Source organism: Manis javanica, chromosome 3, assembly GCF_040802235.1.
Source record: "Manis javanica isolate MJ-LG chromosome 3, MJ_LKY, whole genome shotgun sequence".
Taxonomy (NCBI): Eukaryota; Metazoa; Chordata; class Mammalia; order Pholidota; family Manidae; genus Manis; species Manis javanica.
The window spans coordinates 208,690,121-208,710,205 of NC_133158.1; the positions used below are offsets into that span (position 1 = coordinate 208,690,121).

The following is a 20,085-nucleotide window of genomic DNA, read 5'->3' on the forward strand; positions in this document are numbered from 1 at the left end:
AGCTGGCTAAAAGGAAAAAAGCTTATGACTCTCTCCATAGATACCCAACTATATGGCAGATACAACACATTAAGAGTAGCAGGAGATGTTTTTGACATGCAATCACCAGGCAACACAAAAGGAAGTCCAGATGTTGAATCTCATACTGCTGCCGAGCATTTTTCTATAAAACCTTGCCAATGTAAATAAGGCCAAAAAGAAACACACTAAGTGTAAATATTTAAAAAGGAAAGATAATTATCCTAAGTGTCGTTTTTAGCTGCAAAGACTACCATTTCTAAGAAACCCAAGAGAACTGAAAATTTCAAAAAACTAATGAATGGTTTATTAAACTAACCAGTTTCAAAACAATATCTCAATGGCCCTTCTAAGTGTAACAACAGTGGCTACTTAAAGATTGTAAAAGAATTCCACTTAAGTCACAAAAATATGAGAGTAAAAATAAATGTAAGACACAAATAAATGATTAGCCAGATAGAAATAATGGAGAACTTGCCTGTCAAGTTCAAAAATATTGTAATGCTGCCCTAAGTAAAATAGTGTTGGGCTTCTTCAGTAGAGTACCTCTATCAACAGAACGGAACAGAGAAAATTCAAAAGGAGACTTTTCAGTTATATGAATGTTCCTTACCTTTCAGTAAGGGAAATGAGGATTTCTTCATAAGTTATTTGGAAAATACATGAACAATGCAGAAAAAAATTGTTTGATTTTTATGGCATGTTATACACACAAAGTAAATTTTAGATGGAATGAAGTGTTCAATGTAAAAAACAATTAAATCATAACACAGGTAGAAGAAATATATACCTATGTTTTAGCAAAAAGGGATTCATGAATTTTTAAATACTGAGAGGGTAGTATAAAAGAAAACAGATTTTACTAGGGAAAAAATTTAAGCCCCTATATGTAAGCAAATTAAACATTAGGCACAAATTAAAATTTTGTTAAAATACGTGACAAAACCAATATAAGAATGTATATCAACGATACTTCAATTTTAAAAAGTGTCAAGTATCTAATAGCCTTAAATACAAAGAGCTGTCATAAGACATTTAAAAAGATAGTTTAATAGGAAAATGTTTATAAAGAATATGAGAAGATAACAAAATGAGAAAAATAAGTGGCCAAGATGTGTAATTGAGAATAAAGGAAATGCAAATAAGCCAAAAATGAGATAAAATAAAACTCCTGTCAAGAATAGGCAAAGCGCCTGGAGAAACAAGTAGTGCCAGAATCTGATGACAATGCGAACTGTAGGCTAGTTTGGCAATATAGACTAGGAGCCTAGTACAACAATTCACGTTGCTTTATAATTAAAAAATTTAAATAAAAGAGACCAAGTCAGACCCTCATACAGAGAGATATTTAGGTAGTCTCATTGTTTTTGTGCTGAGGAACTCATCCCCTCCATCCGAAGAGCTGCTGTGTATTCATCTCCTTTTTGTCAAATTAATATAAATTTGTGTGTTTTCATGACTGTATAAATCGAGGAAGATATTACCCCAAGATATTTGCCCTCTGGCTAGAAAATTCTGTGATGCAAATATGGTTGGACTAGGGGAAAGAGCACTGGATGTGTGATTCTTGACCTCGAGAATAGAATGATGTTAATGATCTAATCACTGAATCTCTTTCTTCAAACCCTGTCCACAATTACAGTGGCATAGCATGCTGGGAATAACTGGGTAGAGGATTCTAGAATTAAATAAAGTTATACTGAAGTATTCTGGCAGGGGTCTTTCATTTCCTACCCTGTTCTCTGCTCCTCCCCTCTGTTTTATTACCTCTCTATACTCCTTGCATTCCTCCAAACTCAGATTTATCTGAGTGATCTAAATATTTCAGACATTTTTCCATGGGTTTTTTACACTACAACTCTGTCTCAACAAGAAACTCAAAGTCCACATGTTATATCTTAACTAGTAATCAAGCTAAGATCTTAGAGTCAGTGTCTCTTGACTTACAGGATTCTACAAATCATAGCTGTTACAGGAATGAGTCAAGCCCTCCACATTCCTTAACTCAAACCTGCAAGGAGGTCATTCTGAGCAGAAACAGCAAAGCGCATGCCCTCTGGATGTTTGAAAGCATGCAAGGTTTCCAGTTTGGTGGGGTCTGTGCTTAGGTAATTGGGTGGAGAAGCCAAAGCACTTGTGCACAAATCTTGTTTTGTCCCTTGGTGGCCTGAGGAGCATGGATTTCCATTGTTTTTTTTCCTTCCAGGGTAGTTTTGTTGCTTGCATGATTGCCATCCTGAGGCAGATGGATGACAGCCACTACAGCGACTACATCAGCACTTTCAAAACCAAACAAGACATCACTGTAAGTTGTCTTCAGTGGGTCCTGGGAACATCAAGATTTCTTACATTCAGCAAAAATAAATAACCAATACTGAGGATCATGAGTCCAGAGTTCTCTCCCCACCTGTCTCCACTGCTGCGTGGCTGTCGATGATGACTTTGAAAAGGATAGTGCCGATTCTTTCTCTCTGGGATAGAATTTGAAGATCACAATACCTACCAAGAGGTCTTCACTCAGCCCCCTAAGTCTCTTGGATTTAGAGAGAGCCTTTATTATTTGGAAACATTTGGGAGATCTTTTTTGCTTCTCACTGAGACTAGTGTCTTGTTTCAGGGATAATAGTTACTCATGCCAGGGCAGGGATTTCAGGAGGCAGAGGTGTGCACGGTCTTCTAAGATAGGGTCGATAGCATCATGCTCAATATTTCTTGGACAAAGAAACAGGAAGAGGTGAACTTGTCACTTACAACATTTGTAAGTTATCTTCAGCTGAAAAATATTCCATTCTCTTTTGTTTTGAACAGGAAAATTGTTCTCATAGTTACTATTTAGCATACAACCAGAGGTTGCCTAGAAACTAAATTTGGCATCTGGCTAGCTCCTGAGGATCCATGCCTTTAGGGAATGTTTAGTGGCTGTTAAAACATCTCTGAAGGGATGGTTTTGTCTTGTGAAGCAGCGGGCTGGACCGGGAGCTGGATGAGCCATCGGATGCCACCGAGCACTAATCTTTGCTCTGGGTAACGTCCTATCATCCTTGTATATTGCAGCCCTCCTTATGTTCTGAATTTTCTACTTTCTGCCTATATTATACTGATAGCAAGTGGCCAGTTCGCCCAAGGAGATCCAGCTCCTTCCCTGCCAGTCGCTTTCCTTTCTACAAGGTCCCATGATGGGAAAGCTCACAAGGAATTGGACAGAATGTACTGTTCAGTAGCATTAGGAGTGGTAGTTGGTCCAGTGATGAACTCTTAAAGACCATGAGTCTTAATCCGGGGGCCTTGTGGGGCTCCACATAGGCCCCTCTGGCAGGCAGCGTGGTGCAGGCACCCAGAGCAATACGGAGGTGTGCTTGCTGAGCACCTGTGTGTGTCTGCAGAGACCAGCTGTGAGGGAACTGGGAAAAGAGGAGGGCAGGGTGGATGCGAAGCTGAGGGTAGCAATGTTTCTCCTCCGTAGGCACACGGTGCCCCGGGTTTAGGCACACAGGGTTTAGAGCTCTCCAATCTGGGTTTGAATTCTGGCTATTCCACTTCCTCCTATGAAATGCTGGGCATACCATTTAATCTCGCTAACCCTCGGTTTCTGCATCTGTGAGGCAGTCCTGAGATAGGGCAGGGAAATGGAACAAGCTCCATGCCATTTTAAAATCTACTTAGCCTGTGAAAAAGTCCCAGCTTATTCTAACTTAATCTATATGCTGCTCTTCCTTTTCTTCCGGCCCCTTAATCAATGAACTAACTTTGTCATCAGGACAGGAGATGGATGGCCAAAGTGTAAATGAATCTACATGGTTGAAAAATGCCGAGATCCAAACCAGCACAGTCACCTAAAAAGCCCTATTCTTAGGACAAAAATTCAAAGGAATTAGGAATCACCTGTCACATCGTGTTTTATGCTGACCCCTACCCAAAGGCCCTGTAAAGCCCCACACCCTAAACCCTCAAGCACACCTCCTCTCTCAGGTCGCCCGCACTCCCGTCTGAGTGTGGCCTGTCTTATATCAAGTACACTTTCTTGTTGCATGAGCCAGTTGCACTTGTCTCTGAAGTCCTCTCCATGATAAAGACAAGAATTCTCCAACCCCCACCTCAGGTGGTAAATGTTTTCGTCACTTCGCTATTTCATGCAGCTTTCTAGTCTGAACACACTCCTTTTCTCTCTCCCTGCTTTATTTCAGACCAGTAGGGAAGTGGAAGTTCTCAGAACATAAACTCACTCCATCCAGTGCTCTGTGGTGTTCACTTTGAGATGGCCTCCAAATCCTGGGGTGGTCAGGGCTTAGTCCCCATGCCGTGCAGATTCAAGCATTGCTGTATGCCAGGTGGCACTGGCTTTAGGAGTTGGCAAGGGATTTGCCCAACGCCAAGCAGTTCAGTGAGCTTCCCTTTCCTCCTTCTGTTCTTCCTTGTTCTCTGCTGCCTGCAACTGCTGACATTCGCGTCTACTCTTGCTTTAATGAATTCCTTCCTCGCCAACACTCGTGGGACCTGGTTGAGAATTCTTTCTCATTCAGAGTCAAGAACCCTCCCCCATCTGGGTTGAGGTTCCCCCTTGTGGGCAGGGAGAGACCTCCCCAGGCACAGCTGCCTGACAACAGTACCTACCTTGAGGGGTAATGTGAGTGCATACTGATTGAGTCAACAACATGGTAGATGCCTACGTTTCTCCTTGGCTTGTAGTTAATACCTATGAAAACTAGCTATTTACCATCATAATTGTATAATCATTATTATGTTTGTAATGTAAGATAAAATTTACATAAAAATAGTTCAATAGCTTTTTAAAATTTCCTTCAGAAAGCAGGTAGGGTTAAAGGAAGCTATACTGAATCCAAACTCTAGACAATTTGGCTCTGTTAAGTAAACAAAATAAGAGGTGTGACTCCTGTTTTGCAGAGCAATGGTGAGCTCTTTCCCCTGTATGATAGTTCAAAAAGGTCTATTGCCCCATGAAGTACCACTGTCAGCTGCAGAATCAGAGTACAGCCAGGCACTTGGATTCCAGGAGACTGTCTGCCACTCACATGCTGCCTTCTGAATACACCGCTTAGAAGACTTTGGAAAGTGACAGATAAAACAAGGCTGGGGATAATCTGTGAGTGGCCTTTATTGTGCCATTGGAGTTGACTTGGATTACCAAGAGTTGAATGCAGAGTCAGTGTCAGAAGTGGATAACTGGCATGCAAATTTAATCCTGCTTCACAAACCATAAATTCTTATTGGTTTGAGAGAAAACATTAAAAGAATATTTAATAGGTTGGTGGGTGCCCTGAAAATGTTCGATAAAACATTTTAAAACTCGTGAAGTATGTCTATGATTTCAGAATTGAGGATAGAAAAGTTAGACTCTGTTAAACTAGAAGGAAGATTCAAGAGTAGCACAGATTTCAGAGCCAGAGTGCAGGAAGTGAACCGACGTGCCCAGTGTCTTGGAGAAAATATGGTTAGAATAGAACCCAGGCCTTTTGCCCCCTGAATACCACGTTCTCTCTGCTAGTAATCCATAAACTATGCAGTTTAGTGCCAGAGAAATTGGATTGGATTTTCATTTCAGGAATCCGAGTGAAAAATGTCTCTATTTAACTAACTAATAAATAAAAAAGCTTTTAAAACTTTTAGCTTTGGTTTGTAGTCTGATCTATTTTCTGAGTTCCTGTTGCTCATGGCCCCCTTTTGAACAGAAGAGCTGTCTTTTCTTTACACAATCTGTCTGTCTCATTCACAGTACTGTGCTGTATATGCTTGCCTTATCACAGTCCACTGCTGTCATCTCTTCTTAAGGACCATTTAGGACCCTTCTCTTATCCCTGGTAATGTTCCTGGAATAGGGACAGTTGGGACTTTGGTTCCTCTTGATAGCACTTCTGTTCTCCCAGTGATCGAGGGGAACTGGGCTCAGAGTCACTAGAGGTATCAGTTTTCTTACAGCGGTTGGGGACTTCATTTTAAATGCCATACATCTATTCAGACAACACTTCACAGTACAGGACTAAAGATATTGTGACTCTGAACGTGGGGTACAAAATCCCAGATTCTCTTCCTAGCTTCCCTGATTCCTAGTTCCTACTACCTTCTGTAAGTTGTCTGATTTTCCCCATCTTCAGGTTTATCATTTGTATAATGGTGGACAGATTTTTTGCCCTTGTCAGATTCTATGATATAAAAAAATCAAATCACATGATAGCTGTAAGAATGCTTTGTTATCCCTAAAAAACCATATTAAGTAGATAGGCTCTCCTTACGGGCCAGGGGACATCTCATTCTGCTGTGGCAGTGGTCTTATCCACCTGCTGGGGGATGGCTGACCGGATGTCCCCCAGTCATCCCCCAGATGTGCTTCCTCTGTTCTCTGCAGGACTTCCTCATGGAAACTTTTATCATGTTTAAAGATCTGATTGGAAAGAATGTCTACGCCAAAGACTGGATGGTCATGAATATGACGCAGAGCAGGTGAGACTGGTCGGGGCAGGGTCCAGGCATGTCCCCCTGAGTACTTGGGTCTGGACGCCAGCCTCTCTCATCTCTGTGCGGTGCTGCGAAGTCTCTGCCTCAAATCCTTCATCTGTAAAGTCAGGAGCCCCTGTTTCTGGATCCGAGTTTGTGTGGCCTGTTCTTGCTTTATCCTGGGCGGTGCAGCCACTGTGACCCAGGCTTGTGACTCCAGTCTCGTCTCCACCTTGCCCTTGTGTTGTCAACATCAGCCGCATCACTCTGCCGCTCCGTATGACCTTTGTCTTCTTGACATTCAAGGCCACGGCAGACTGCCCCACATCCCCAGCTTTTCTAGCCTTTTCTCCCACTACTTCCCTATTTATACAACCTGTGTCCCCTGACTGCTGCTGATTACTCTGCAGTTTCTTTCCCACAGTCCCTGGCTGTCACAGTCCCTGGCTCCCGTTCCGTAATGTCCTTCTCAAATGCCATCTCCAAAGGACACATTTCTTACCTAGATCTTTGATTTCTCCTACCTCTTTGTCACCCCCTCATAGACTTTTATACTCCTTGTTGGGCCACGGTTAGATTCATAGGTTGCAAATGGCCCCCACGAGACTGTAAACTTCCTAAGACCTGGAACCATCTCTTTCAAAGACGAAACCTAAGCCAGGGCTTTGCAGTTGCTGATGGACAAGTACTTAATGGAAGTAAAATGAGCTGAATATATATGTGATATTAAAACAGTTCCAGAATTTTTTTAAAGAGCTAAAAAAGTAAATCATTATTGTAAGCGTTGACTCTACAAGGTCTTGATACCTGATGAGAAAAACTCTTCCCAACTATGTACAGATCAAAGAAAAAATTGCATCGGAAACCCTAGACTTTAAAAGAGAAGAATCAGGGTAGAGGGGGAAGAGCCCAGTCTGAGGCTCAGGGGCCTTGGGGTGTCGACTCAGCTTTAACTTCAGCTGGCCTAGTGGTGATGCCCCTTTGAGGGGCTGTTCTAGAAACTGAGCTTCACTGTCCTGCTCTGCTGTGTTGTTGGTCTCGAAGGGCCTGGCAGATCTGCAGATTATGTTACCAAGTCCAGGTTTGGTTTGCTGTGGTTTCAAAGATGGAAGACTTTCGAAGAGCATAAAGTTGCCTTCTTTATGTGGTATTCCTCCCCCAGGGTTTTTCTCCGTGCTATAAATCAGTTTGCTGAGGTTCTCACAAGATTATTCATGGATCAGAGCAGCTTCGAACTTCAGGTAAGCATGCTGCCCACCTAGGAGCTCCTCAAATTCTCAGCCATGGCAAGAAAACTTGCATTTTGGAAAATATCACTTCACACTTTATCATTTTGAGAAACATTTCCGTGTCTTTTCTCCTTTCCTAAAGCACACAACCGCCATCTCTCTGTCCTCCAAACACAATAAAACAGGGTTTTTTTCTTCTTTCTATATAAGTAACACAGGTGAAAGAAGGTAAAAAAATAGAACCAAGCACAATGAAGAAAACTGAAAGAGTCCTACCTTCCGCTGTTAACATAACACAAATACACAGGTACACAGGTGTTTGCAGACAGACACGCAGATGTTCTCTTACCTACCGGTGGTTGTTTCTACGGAGGAGCCCATATACACACTTGTTTGAAAGTTGAAAGGGACAGCAGACAGGTGGCCACTAGCTCCCCGTCACTCACACGTTCATCCACCCAGTGCACAGGCCCCGTATATTGTAGGCCCTGGGGAAGCAGACAAGCTCCCTGTTCTCACGGAGCTTACGTTCAGGTTCCTTTGGTTGATGGTGCGCTTTAGCTGTGTGTGAGTGCCTTTGTTTATGTCTGTGGAACCTTAAAAGTGGAGAGCCGTAAGCGGAGGGGCTCATCTGTACACAGACACGTACATGTGTACATGTGCCTGTGTGCCAAAATGGGGGATTGTGCTGTGCGGTTGTTTGTTAACCTGTTAATCAACTTTATTTCCTTTTTCTATAGTCCTTTCAATGACACTGAATATTTTCACAATATTTTTAATGGCTGAATATAGTCCATCGTGTGGCTGGGCCATGATTTATTTAGCCAAATCCTTCTCATGGACATTCAGATGGTTTCCATGTTCTGTTGTGTTCAATAGCATTGTGGGGCCTACCTTGTTTTAAATATCTTTAAATACCCATGATTATTTTGCCAGGATGAAATCCTAAAGTGTTTACTAATTCAGAAGTTTGGCAGAATTTTAGGGCTTTTAATCCATATCACCAAACTACTTACAATAAATAGGCCCACTTCTTGGCAACAGTTTTCTTTTGTCCCTGGAGTAAAGACAAATAAAATGATTTGGATTAAAAAAAAAAAGTTTAATACTAAGTGTTTAAACCTTCATAGCTGAGTAATTGAAACACAAGAAAGAAAAGGAAGTCTTTTGTATAATCATTGTGATTGTAATGTAAGATAAAATTAACATAAAAATAGTTCAGTGACTTTGGCAAGTGAATGTCTACCATGTGGCAGTGTTTAACTCTCACCCTTCTTGATGTTATTTTCCATTCTCATCACACAATTTCTAACAGCTCTGGAACAATTATTTCCATTTGGCCGTAGCATTTCTAACCCACGAATCTCTACAGCTTGAAACCTTCTCGCAAGCCAAGCGCAACAAAATTATGAAGAAGTAAGTGTACTTTTAAACTAGTTTATTTACGATTGGGAAGGTGATTCTTGCATCTCTATTCAGAGCGGGATTTGGGGTATCGCAGAAATTACAGTTCAGTAGCTATCGATGTTGTTAGTGAGATCAGTCTGAAGATAATCATTTAGTAGACCTGAGATTTCCCCAGATCCACATTCTTTTCTCCAGGCGCCATTCATTTTCCCACCAACCACTACACTCTTACAAAATCTGCGCATGGGAGGCCCAGAGGCCAGTCAGCACTCTCCCCTCTCCTGGATCAGCTGCCCATCTGCTGGCAGCTTGTCCAGCATGGGGCGTCCTTCCAGTGCATGCTTCACAGAGCAGCCCTCCTATGGCACCGCTGGGCTACCTCCCAGTCACATCCATGGAGAAGCCAAGACTAACACATCACCTAAAAATGTCCTCCAGATTCCTGGCTCAGATTCAGAGTGGAGTCACATGCGAGAGCGATGAGCGATGGAGGGAGCCTTTCCCTGCTTTCATCTCAGGCCTGTTTCGGAGTTCACGGAGCTCCTGGAAACTTAAAGCCTGTGTAGTTAAAAAGAACCTGAGAAACTGATCATTGAGAAGCTGTGGAATTTTATTTCTGTTCCCTTGCTGGAATGTCTGAGATTCTAGGCAAATTATTTAGTATCCCTCTACCCCTGGTTCTTCCCTAGAACAGAGACTGTGACTAAGAGACTGAGATTTAGTGTCTGTGCTTTCAAAGGTAAAGGTAAAACCTGTTTTGTGGGTTTCCCTGTGGGATGGTTATCAGGAGAAATTTGATTGTTTAGATAGATACCTTAATCTCATTCTTTAAAATATCTTAAATGGCATAATTTCTTTCAAGGATGGATTTGATTTTGGTTAAACAACCATTAGCGAAGTTAGTTGACATATTTATCCTGATAAGTAAAGGATAAATAAATAAAGGCTAATGAGGATTAATGATTCTGATTTGGGCAAAGGAAAGTATATAATCATGTATATATACATGTGCATATGGGCAGATAAGCCTTAGGAAATTTTAAAAATATATTAACGTTATACAAATGCGTAAGAATTCTTTTCAAGATTTCTCTTACTTTTAGGAGAAGTAGCATCAGCAATAGAATTATTAAACAATAGAAGTACTTGCCATTTATTGCCCATCTCGTGGCTATTATGTCTATTATGTGTCTATTGACTGCATATGCTTATTTAATATTATTAATAGAATTACATTAGGTATTTTTAAAAAATGGACTTGAAAGATTAATTCTTAAGTGTGGTATTTATGTTGGTTTTTGAAGCCACTTGCAAAGGAGAAATGTGGAAAAATATGTTTGGTGCAATGGTAGCTTGAGTAGAAACTGTAGAACTGTGGTTGTAGGAGGGTCACAGGGGCATATTAGAGTTCCCTGGGAACCTTGCAATATCTACTCCTGACCCGCTCTGTTTCCACCCTTCTAAGCCCCACTCTGAAATGGCATGTGGTGTGGGTTGCCCAGCCATACATATTCTTTAAGAGATTACCAGGTGATGGATTCACCTCCATCCAAGAATCCTGGTCTAAATCAATGTTTCTTTACCTTTTTTCATTATTGACTTCCATAAGGAAACTTTGTAGTTATTTTTCTAACCATAATCCCCCCATGAAGTATTAATCACACAAATATACTGTATACCTAACCTGTTTATGTACTAGATCTGTACATAATATGTAAAAACAATAAGCTTTTGGCCCCCAGGGAACAGTGTCACCCCCATTGAACAGATAGGTGTAGAGCTTTCCAATGTCCGTATTTTGAAGAATATCCTGGTGTGGAAATGTCTTACTCAGATGTAAACACAGAAAGCATGTTTGTCAGACATCAGTCACATTCCTATAGATCTAACCCCTCAAATATCTCCCTTTTCATTAGTGTTTGTTGTGCTGTTTTGTGTCCATGCAGAGGACCAGCCAGAGCATTTCTCTCTCTTCTCTCTTCAGGAAGATGGCCGATCTCCCCATCTCAGTGATTTTTTTGGTATCTGCCTTTGGCCCTTGTCCTGCTGTTAAAAGTCCCCTCTCTGTGTGGCTCAGCTCACTTTGGGGGCTTATTTAGGGATCAAGCACATCTCTCAAAGTGATATGCCCCATTCCTGCCCTAATGTGACCTAGAAGAACACAGGCTCTTTTTGTTCCCTTCACCATTTTATTATTATATGTGCTCATTTCCACTGCAAATCTTTCTCTTGGTTTACAATCTTCTTCCTAGATATGGGGACATGAGAAAGGAACTCGGCTTCCGAATCCGGGACATGTGGTATAACCTGGGTGAGTGTATGATCTTGAACAGGCCCCATGCAGAACCACCATGTGGCAAGCATTACACGATGACTTGCTTTCGCTCATTCCAATCACCCCAAGATTAATTTGTCTGTGTGTCTGGAAGTGGAAGCTAACTAGTGGGTCTCTTTTGACACCCACATGTTACCAGAATACAGTCATAGTCACTTATTTCTGTATTGAATTGATTTAGCCACCTAAATGTTTTCTTTTCTAATGGCCATATGGAGAAGACTGTGACGCTTTGCTTCCAGGGAAATTATTTTGTAATATCCTCACTCACTTTCATTTCAGGTCCCCACAAAATCAAATTCATCCCATCCATGGTGGGCCCCATTCTGGAGGTCACACTGACCCCCGAAGTAGAACTCCGGAAAGCCACCATCCCCATTTTCTTTGATATGATGCAGTGTGAGTTCAATTTCAGTGGAAATGGCAATTTCCATATGGTAAGAAGTGGTAGACCTGTAATCTCAGTAATGCACATAGAATCAGCTCTTACTTATTTTCTTTCTGTAGAGAGAAGCAATATACCTGAGCTATACAAATCAAAACTCAGCTAAAAACTTTCTTACTTTAAATTTTTGTAAAGCAATTAGAGATAGACTCAGATATTCCCACCGACGGCCTAGTAAGTGACCTTTTTGCTACATGTCTCCTAAAGCAGCTTTCTGTCTCTGGGTAGTTAAGATCTGACGTCCTGCATTTTGATCCCACCTGCTGTAATACCACAGAAAGAATAATGCAGTGGCTTCGGGGAATGATGCAGGGGTCTCTAGTTTTGAGGCCAGTGTGCATGATACGTCTTTTCTCTGCCTCGTTCTCCTTATCTATAAAGTATATAGGTATCGGAAGGAAGATTTTGCAGCTATGAAGCTCTGCAAAAGCACATCCCACTGCCAAGGCTTAGATAAGATACAAAAATAAAATAGAAAATAGATTATCAAGCTGTTCTCATATGCATAGTCAAAACAGGCAAATTATATTTTCGGTTAACTATATTCTGCAAATGTGAAGCCAAAGGATAGAGTAACTAAATCACACGTCTGGTTTAGAAAGCTTTGAGAGGGCCCTTGTGCATGATCCCTGAGTGACGTGGAGTGCGATCTTCCCCTATGTGTGTGGGAAACAGTTCGCAGTCCCACAAAGGGATTGGCCAAGTCTAGGAAGGTCGGCTGGGTGTCCTTCACGGCGTCTTCTAAGGACATGGCATTCTCCTGTGAAATTCTCACTCTGCTTTCAGTTTGAGAACGAATTGATCACAAAGCTGGACCAGGAGGTAGAAGGGGGTAGAGGAGATGAACAATACAAGGTCCTTCTGGAAAAACTGTGAGTATTTCAGAAACAAAACCTTAAGCTGACTGCATATATGGTGATGGAGAAAAGCAGCCTTCTGCTGCACTTCCAACCGAGCAGCCCCAGAATCACGGGGTGCCCACCACAAATGGTTCTCAGTGGACTTAACAGGTCTACGCTGTCCGCTGCTGACATTTGTTTACCTGATGGGAGTCAAATGTCTGTGTTTAACTGACCAGCCCAGCCCTCAAGAGCAGAGCACATGGAGGAGAGGGGGTGATGTGCGGAGCAGTGGCATTTTGCCTGGTGTTTAAATTGCTGAACTTCAACAAAAGTGCCTGCACCTCTAAGTATTGGCTTCAAAGCAACAGTTTAAAGCAGAAGGGAAAAAACACTTAAAGGTCCACTTTACATTTAAAAATACCTTATGCCCTGTAAAGGCCCCTAAGATAATGTCATCTGTATCTCCAGCCAGCCTGTCTTTTCGCTTCCCTCCTCCATCCCACACCCCTCTGCCATTTTCTGTTCCTCTCTATGGGCACTACTCCCCCCTCACGCCCCCCACAGACCTCACCCATCCCCGTCTTGCCCTCTTAATTCTCCTGTGCACATACGGAATTAAGATACAGAAAGATTCGGTCTAAAATACAGAACACTTGGATGTTGTAGTGTTGGTTGGGTTATGTGCCCAGGTTGTTTTGTCATTCACCTGCTACATGGGTGGTTGCTGGGGTACAGGGACTCCCCAGCTTTTTTCTTTTTCTACAGATTTTGCTCTTTTTTAAAGAAGCAAGCATACTGGGTGTTCAGAAAGGAACTGAATGGATGACTCAGCTGTATTTTAAAGAACCAATGGGTGATAAGACAGTTGATTTTTTTTTTTAATCCTGTTTCAGTTAGGTCTGCCTGTTTGAGCTTCAAGCGTCCCAGTTGATCCCTTTTGCAGTTCTGATCTCATGCAGGAATTGAATGGAGAAATTACACACGCATGGACACACACACTATTTACAAATGATAAACCACTCATTAAAATAAAATCCTACAGCTGATTTTTCACATAAAGATATTATTTTGTGTTCTTCAGTTTTTTTGCTCTGGATCACTAACAAAAAAATCTGACTGCACAAGGCCCCGGTGCCTGGGAATAGTCCTAGAGTCTGTACTAAGATTAGGCTTGGACCCATGTCTTTCTCTTTTTCTCTCTTATCCTTTGAGGACCCTTTCAGTTGTTCGATCTAAAAAACTGCTCTGTTTGGGTCCAAAAGGAGAAGATTTAAACCAAAAGTCTGTCTACTTATTTGCAACTCTGCATCTTTTTTTTGTTTTTAAAAAACTCTTTTGTCTGAATGAGTCACATGTCTACATTCCTAGGTTCCTCTAGGCTGGACTGCCATCCAGGGCTTTCCAGATGCCCACAGGATGCCCTGAGGTGCTAGGCATTAGGAACAGTCAAAACATAGAAAAGGTGGCCTCTTTCAGCTTGAGTAGAGTGATCAGATAGCAGGGAAAAGTTCTTGTTTTTGGTACTGACAAAAAAAAAAAACATACAAATAAAAGTTTGGAGGGCAGTGTGGGCTGGGGTTCTAGGTGATGGGGGCCCTGAGCCACAGCCCTAAATAAGAGGCGGAATGTGAGTCACAGGGCAGCCTCAGTGAGGGCCCCCCGGGGGTGGGGTGGGGTGTTACCTGGAGGGTGTGCGTCTCTTAGTGTAGCGCCACCTGCTGCCAGGACCGTGGACAGTGCTCCTAAATGGTGCTGGAATGACAGTATGGGACATGGGCATTGTCTCTACGCCTACCCTCCAGGCTCCTAGAACATTGCCGGAAACATAAATACCTGGCCAGCTCTGGAGAAGTATTTGCCCTCCTGGTCAGCAGCCTTTTGGAGAATCTTTTGGACTACAGGACCATCATGCATGACGAGAGCAAGGAAAACCGCATGAGCTGTACTGTTAATGTACTGGTATGTGCCAAGCCCCTGGGATGGCAAGAGGGCATGGCCAGGCCTCCCCTGCAACCCGCAGCTCCACTCTGAGAAGGTGTCGTAGACACAGAGGCATTTAGTCCATGAAATCCTCATGGTGGTGGAACTCTGGTCCTGCCTTTTCCTAGACATGTATAACTGGGACCACAGGCCTCAGAGGTTTAGGCTGCCATGCATTCCTCTGCTCAGTGTAAATCAGACACCTATCACTCCTGACTCCCTGAGAAGACAGTGTCAGGTGACTTGAGAATGAGCCAGTTAGCTGTTCACTTGGAAGGCTTCCCTCACGTCGGTCACAAGCACAGTCCTAAAAAAATCCTTCAACTTAACATTCTTTGCAATGTATCACTTTCTTTGTTGAGGCTACTTGTTAAAGAAAAAGAATGAGCTCTTTGGAAAAGTGACAGTATTGAAAAGAAAAGTAGTGGCTCTGGCCACTTTCATGGCCAGCTGGTCAATAACCTTCGATTTACATTGGTATTTTGTAACTCTTTTTATTGTAGAATTTTTATAAAGAAAAGAAGAGAGAGGACATATACATAAGGTAAGCTGAGGGAAGCTCTACTCTTGCTATTTATGCAGTGGCTTTATTGTTTATTTCTTTGATAAATAAAGGCTGAGCCCCAACACCATGCCTGCTGCTTTGAGAGACACCAGAAAGTATGGGCTCTGTCCCCTTCCCTCTGAAAGGGAAAACTGTTGAAACAAATACATATATACGCACAGTCAGAGGGGGTTCCTAGGGTGGCTCGGGTTAGGACCCAATTCCAGGGAAGGACAGAAGCTCTGCCCTGGGCGATCAGGAAGGGATGCTCAGAGGAGGCACGAAAATTCACCTTGTGTCAAGGACTGTGAACCTGGGGTCCATGAAAACTCAGACGTAAACTATATGCATTTTCTTGGAGGGAGATTCCATAGTTATTACTAGCTTCCCAAAGAGGCCCATGACATTAAAAAAATTAAGCACCCCTGCCTTAAACTCACAGTACCAAAGTAGGGCTGACAGAATAGGATAGACACACAGGTAGAGAGCAGCATAAAGAGCTAAAGGGATAGGAAGTAAGAAGGAATGGATCCCTATGCCTAAGAGGAGGAAGGGCAGGGAAGATGGGGGAGCAGGCGGTGGCCTGGTTGTGGAATGAGTTGCATGCTAGAGCCACTGCTGAGTGGCACATGCCTCCTCACCCGACTTCTTACCAGATACTTGTACAAGCTGCGGGATCTGCATCGGGACTGTGAGAACTACACAGAAGCTGCCTACACGCTGCTCTTACATGCTGAGCTTCTGCAGGTCAGTGCTTAGGGTGGAGGACAAAGCGCCATGTATCAGCCGTCTGACCCGTTGGGACCAAATCCTGTACACTTCATGATTTTGATAGGAATGATCCTTATTCAAGGGGGACCGATTATCCAAGAATAATTTTATGCCTTCTAAATAGGCGCAGCTAGTTTTCAGATCAAGGTTCAGAAAATGTCAGTTATCGTTTATTTAAAAATCTTTAGGAAGCAGAGCGCAACTTACAGGCCCCTGGCAATGGACACAAATTGTAGAAACAAAACACATCAGTTAATATATGTAAAAAACATCTGTAAAACTGCAGCAAAATGAGTGGTGAATGAATATAGCACCATAGAAGTACTTTGCTATTTACACTGTTGCACTAAGTAAAATTACAGTGTGCCATGGATACCAATACACCTAACATCGTGGGTCCCAAATAATTATTTCTAGCTCTGCTACTCCTTCAGCTTTAGATTCATGTATAAAGTGTTCTTTCAACATCAGTCTTGGAGTGACTAATAGACAGCTCAACACTTAACATGATGGTAGCAGAAGCTCTCATTTCCCACTGCTGTCCTCTTGATCCATTCCTGCCTCTCCTTTCTCCCCATTTCCCTAAAGGGCACGACCATCTACCCAGGTGCCCAGGCAGGTACCTTTTGTTCACCCCTCCCCCATTCTTCATGAACAAGAGTCCTGGACCTTCTGTGCAAAACTTGCCTTTAACCTATCCACTTTTCTTTTTTTCTTAATTGAGATATAACTGGCGTACAACATTGTACATTTAAGATGCACACGTGTTGATTTGATACATGTATATATTGCAATACAATTACCACTGTAACATTAGGTGACATTTCTATCATGCCACATAATTATCATCTCTTTTTTGTGGTGGGGACAATTAAGATCTAGTCTCTTAAGATCCTTGAAGCGTATAATTCAGTATTGTTGTCCACAATCACTATGCTGTGCATTTAGATCTCAAGGGCTTATCTACTGGCTACAGGTTTATGCCCTTAAACATCTGCCCAGTTCCCCCAGCCCCAGCCCTTAGTAACCACCAGTCCACTGTCATTGTTTTTATGAGTTAGGTTCCATGCATAAGTGATATCAATATACTACTTGTCTTTCTCTGGCTCATGTCACTTAGCATGATGCCCTCATCATAAATGGCAGGATTTCCTTCTTTCTCATGGTCAAAGAATATTCCATTGCACTATATATACCATAGCTCCTTTCTCCATGTGTTGGCTGACAGGCACTTAGGTTGTCCCATGTCTTGGCTATTGTGAATAATGCTGCAGTGAACTGGGAGGTGCAGAGAGCTCTTCAACATTCTGTTTTCTTTTTCTTTTTTCCTCTACCCTTCTTTCTTGCTCCCCTTTGCTGCCCTCCTGGTCCAACCTACCGTAGTCTCTCCCTTCGAGCACTACAAGAGCCTCCTGTTACACCTCCCTGCCTCTGTTCTTGCTCTTCTTATTAGTATAACTTAGTTTTTATTTTATTCTAAAATAAACCATGTACATTGTTCTCAGGTTTGTAGGTAAGCGCAGGAGGAGGGGTCCGCTGCCTCGCCACATTCCCAAGGCAGCCGTCCACAATTCATATTCAAGATCAGGGCACTAAAAAGCTTATTGTGAGTGGATTACTGGGGAGGGCTTGTTGACTGTGGGATGATCAGAAAGAAATCCTGGTGTCAGTGACTGAAGCCCTTTTCATTTCTGCTGCTCAGAAAATTAAACTCTATCCTGGCTTGGGTAAAGTGTGAGGTATGGGTGCCACTTTTTAAATAGGGGTGCTATTTATTAAGTGTAGTCCATATTTCCTCATTGGCATGAGATCCCATCTTTGTCAGGTGCCAAGCCCCTATCTGGGGGAGTCTGTGTCTAGGTTTTATGTACTTTTGCATAGGTCCTGTGTCTCCAGGCCACTGTCTTGTGCCAGCGCCTTGCTGTTTCAGTGATGAGTACTTCATAGTATGTTTTATTACCTGATAGTATTCTTCATTGCTCTAATGAGTTTTCCACCCTATTCCTTCCAGTTTATTTTTCCATATGGGCTTGGGAATCATGAAATTTAAAAATTTAGGGAGAATTTCCATGTTTATGAAATAGCATTTTCTTATCCAAAACATGGTATGGCTTTCCAGTTATTCAAGTCAGCTTCTGTGCCCTTCAATGGCATGTTAAAATTTTTTGTATAGAAGTCTTACGTATTCCTTGTTAGGATGATTCCTGGATATCTTTTCTTTTTAACTTAATTATGGCAAAGTACACATAGTGTAAAATTTAGCATCTTCATCATTTTTAAGTCTACCGTGAGTGGCATTAACTACATTCACATTGCTGTGCGCAGACATCTTATCATTTCGGATATATTCTTGTTGGGGGACTTTTCTCCTGTTATCTTCCATGTGGCTGCATGTATTGATATGAAGTCTCTCTCTACATGATTTCTGAAACATGTTAGTTTTTATCCCACGACTTAACTTGCTCCTCTCATTGTGGTAGTTTGTAGCTTTCAGGTGGCGCACTTTGTGAGGTGAAAGAATGGTAAAATGGTAAAAGAACACAGCGACTGCACAGAGTGGTAGTGTTACGCCCTCCCCTTTACATTTTTGTGCTTCTGATTTCTTTCTTTTACCTGATTGTGTGAATCACACCGTCAGTACCACAGCCGTCGTGCTGGTGAGCAACTTCCCTTTCTTCCTGACTTCCGTGGGAAATGCCTCTCGTGTTTGTCCTCTCAGCCTGACACTTGTTTTGAGGCTGGCATGCGTAGGCATGTGTTTATGCAACTTTTGGGTTTAATACATAATCCAAACTATAATATAGATGAGTCAAAGATATATACAATTATTTCCGGGATTTTTTGGGGGGGGCTGAGTATTTGTTACATGAATCTCCTTTAGTTCATTCATTTAATGACTTGGTATGTTACATTCACCTATTTTGTTGCCTTTGTTTATTTTTCAGTGGTCTGACAAGCCCTGTGTACCCCATTTGCTTCAGAGGGACATAGACAGCTACTATGTCTATACCCAGCAAGAGCTTAAAGAGAAGCTGTACCAAGAAATCATATCATATTTTGACAAAGGCAAAGTGAGTGTTGGATTGTTGGGTTCGGGATTAGGAGGAAGAGGGAAGGGGCTGCAGTCCTGAGGTGCAGCCCTGCAGAGTGAGCACAGACTTACCTGGGGTTCAGGACACAGTGCCCAATAAGACCGCCCTCACTTCAGATGCCAGTGGCAAGGTCAGGGGTCCCCAGGCCACCCACACTTCTGAGCAAGGACTGTAATTTGGGTGTGGGATCCTATGACCGCCCCCTAGTGTTGACAGTATGCCAGAACAGTTTACAAAACTTGCTAAAATGCTGTACTTAAGACTGTAGGTTTATCTTAAAGGATACAAGTCAGGACCAGCCAAGTGAAGAAACGCAGGGGGCAAGGTCTGGGAGGGTCCCACATGCAAGGCTTCCGTGTCCTCTTCCTGTGGATTCAGGGCACGTCACCCTCCCAGCAAACTGACGTGTTCACCAGCCAGGAAGCTCACCTGAGCCTGGGTGGGCAGAGTTGTTATTGGGGTTTCATTCTGAAGGCTTGACTGATTGAATCGTGGACCACGTGCGTGAGCTCAGCCCCCAGCCTCCACTCCTCCTGCCTGGGGGCCCGGCTGATATCTAGTAGCTCAGAGCCCCAGCCCTCTGATCACACGGTGATGGTTCTGGCAAAGCCAGCTCCCACTCTGAGGCTATCTGGGGGCGCACATGAGCTTAGGCCTGGTCTGAGGGGTCCACTATGATTGACAGTCTTTCCTATCACTAGGCAATTCCAAGGGTTTGGAAGCTCCCTCCCAGGAACTCAGGACAAAGATCGGATGAATTCTTCATTATACAACAATGACTCCTGACCTATTCTTTATTATTCCCATGTGTACCTTTGAATCTAAGAAAGGCATTAAAGATTAGTTATCTTGCAGACACTTAACCCAGTGGAGAATACAATGGGCAGCCCACAGCCCCACTTCCCATCACCATCATTTTGCCTTTTAAATATTGCTGAGGGGCAGGAGCTAGTCGTTTTCAGTGCTTTTTCT

The 20,085-nt window shown here is 42.7% G+C and overlaps 1 protein-coding gene across 7 annotated transcripts in view; it reads left to right on the forward strand.

The window, feature by feature from the left end:
- Positions 1 to 20,085, forward strand: part of DOCK5 (dedicator of cytokinesis 5) — a 182,342-nt gene that overhangs the window by 129,492 nt on the left and 32,765 nt on the right. For all 7 annotated transcript variants that reach the window (XM_073232694.1, XM_073232692.1, XM_073232693.1 and 4 more), the window contains 11 exons: positions 2,225 to 2,323; positions 6,380 to 6,474; positions 7,631 to 7,709; positions 9,013 to 9,113; positions 11,357 to 11,415; positions 11,722 to 11,876; positions 12,671 to 12,756; positions 14,529 to 14,685; positions 15,210 to 15,250; positions 15,907 to 15,997; positions 18,967 to 19,092. In XM_073232694.1, coding sequence (XP_073088795.1) covers positions 2,225 to 2,323; positions 6,380 to 6,474; positions 7,631 to 7,709; positions 9,013 to 9,113; positions 11,357 to 11,415; positions 11,722 to 11,876; positions 12,671 to 12,756; positions 14,529 to 14,685; positions 15,210 to 15,250; positions 15,907 to 15,997; positions 18,967 to 19,092 — 1,089 coding nt within the window. The remainder of the gene's footprint in view (positions 1 to 2,224; positions 2,324 to 6,379; positions 6,475 to 7,630; positions 7,710 to 9,012; positions 9,114 to 11,356; positions 11,416 to 11,721; positions 11,877 to 12,670; positions 12,757 to 14,528; positions 14,686 to 15,209; positions 15,251 to 15,906; positions 15,998 to 18,966; positions 19,093 to 20,085) is intronic.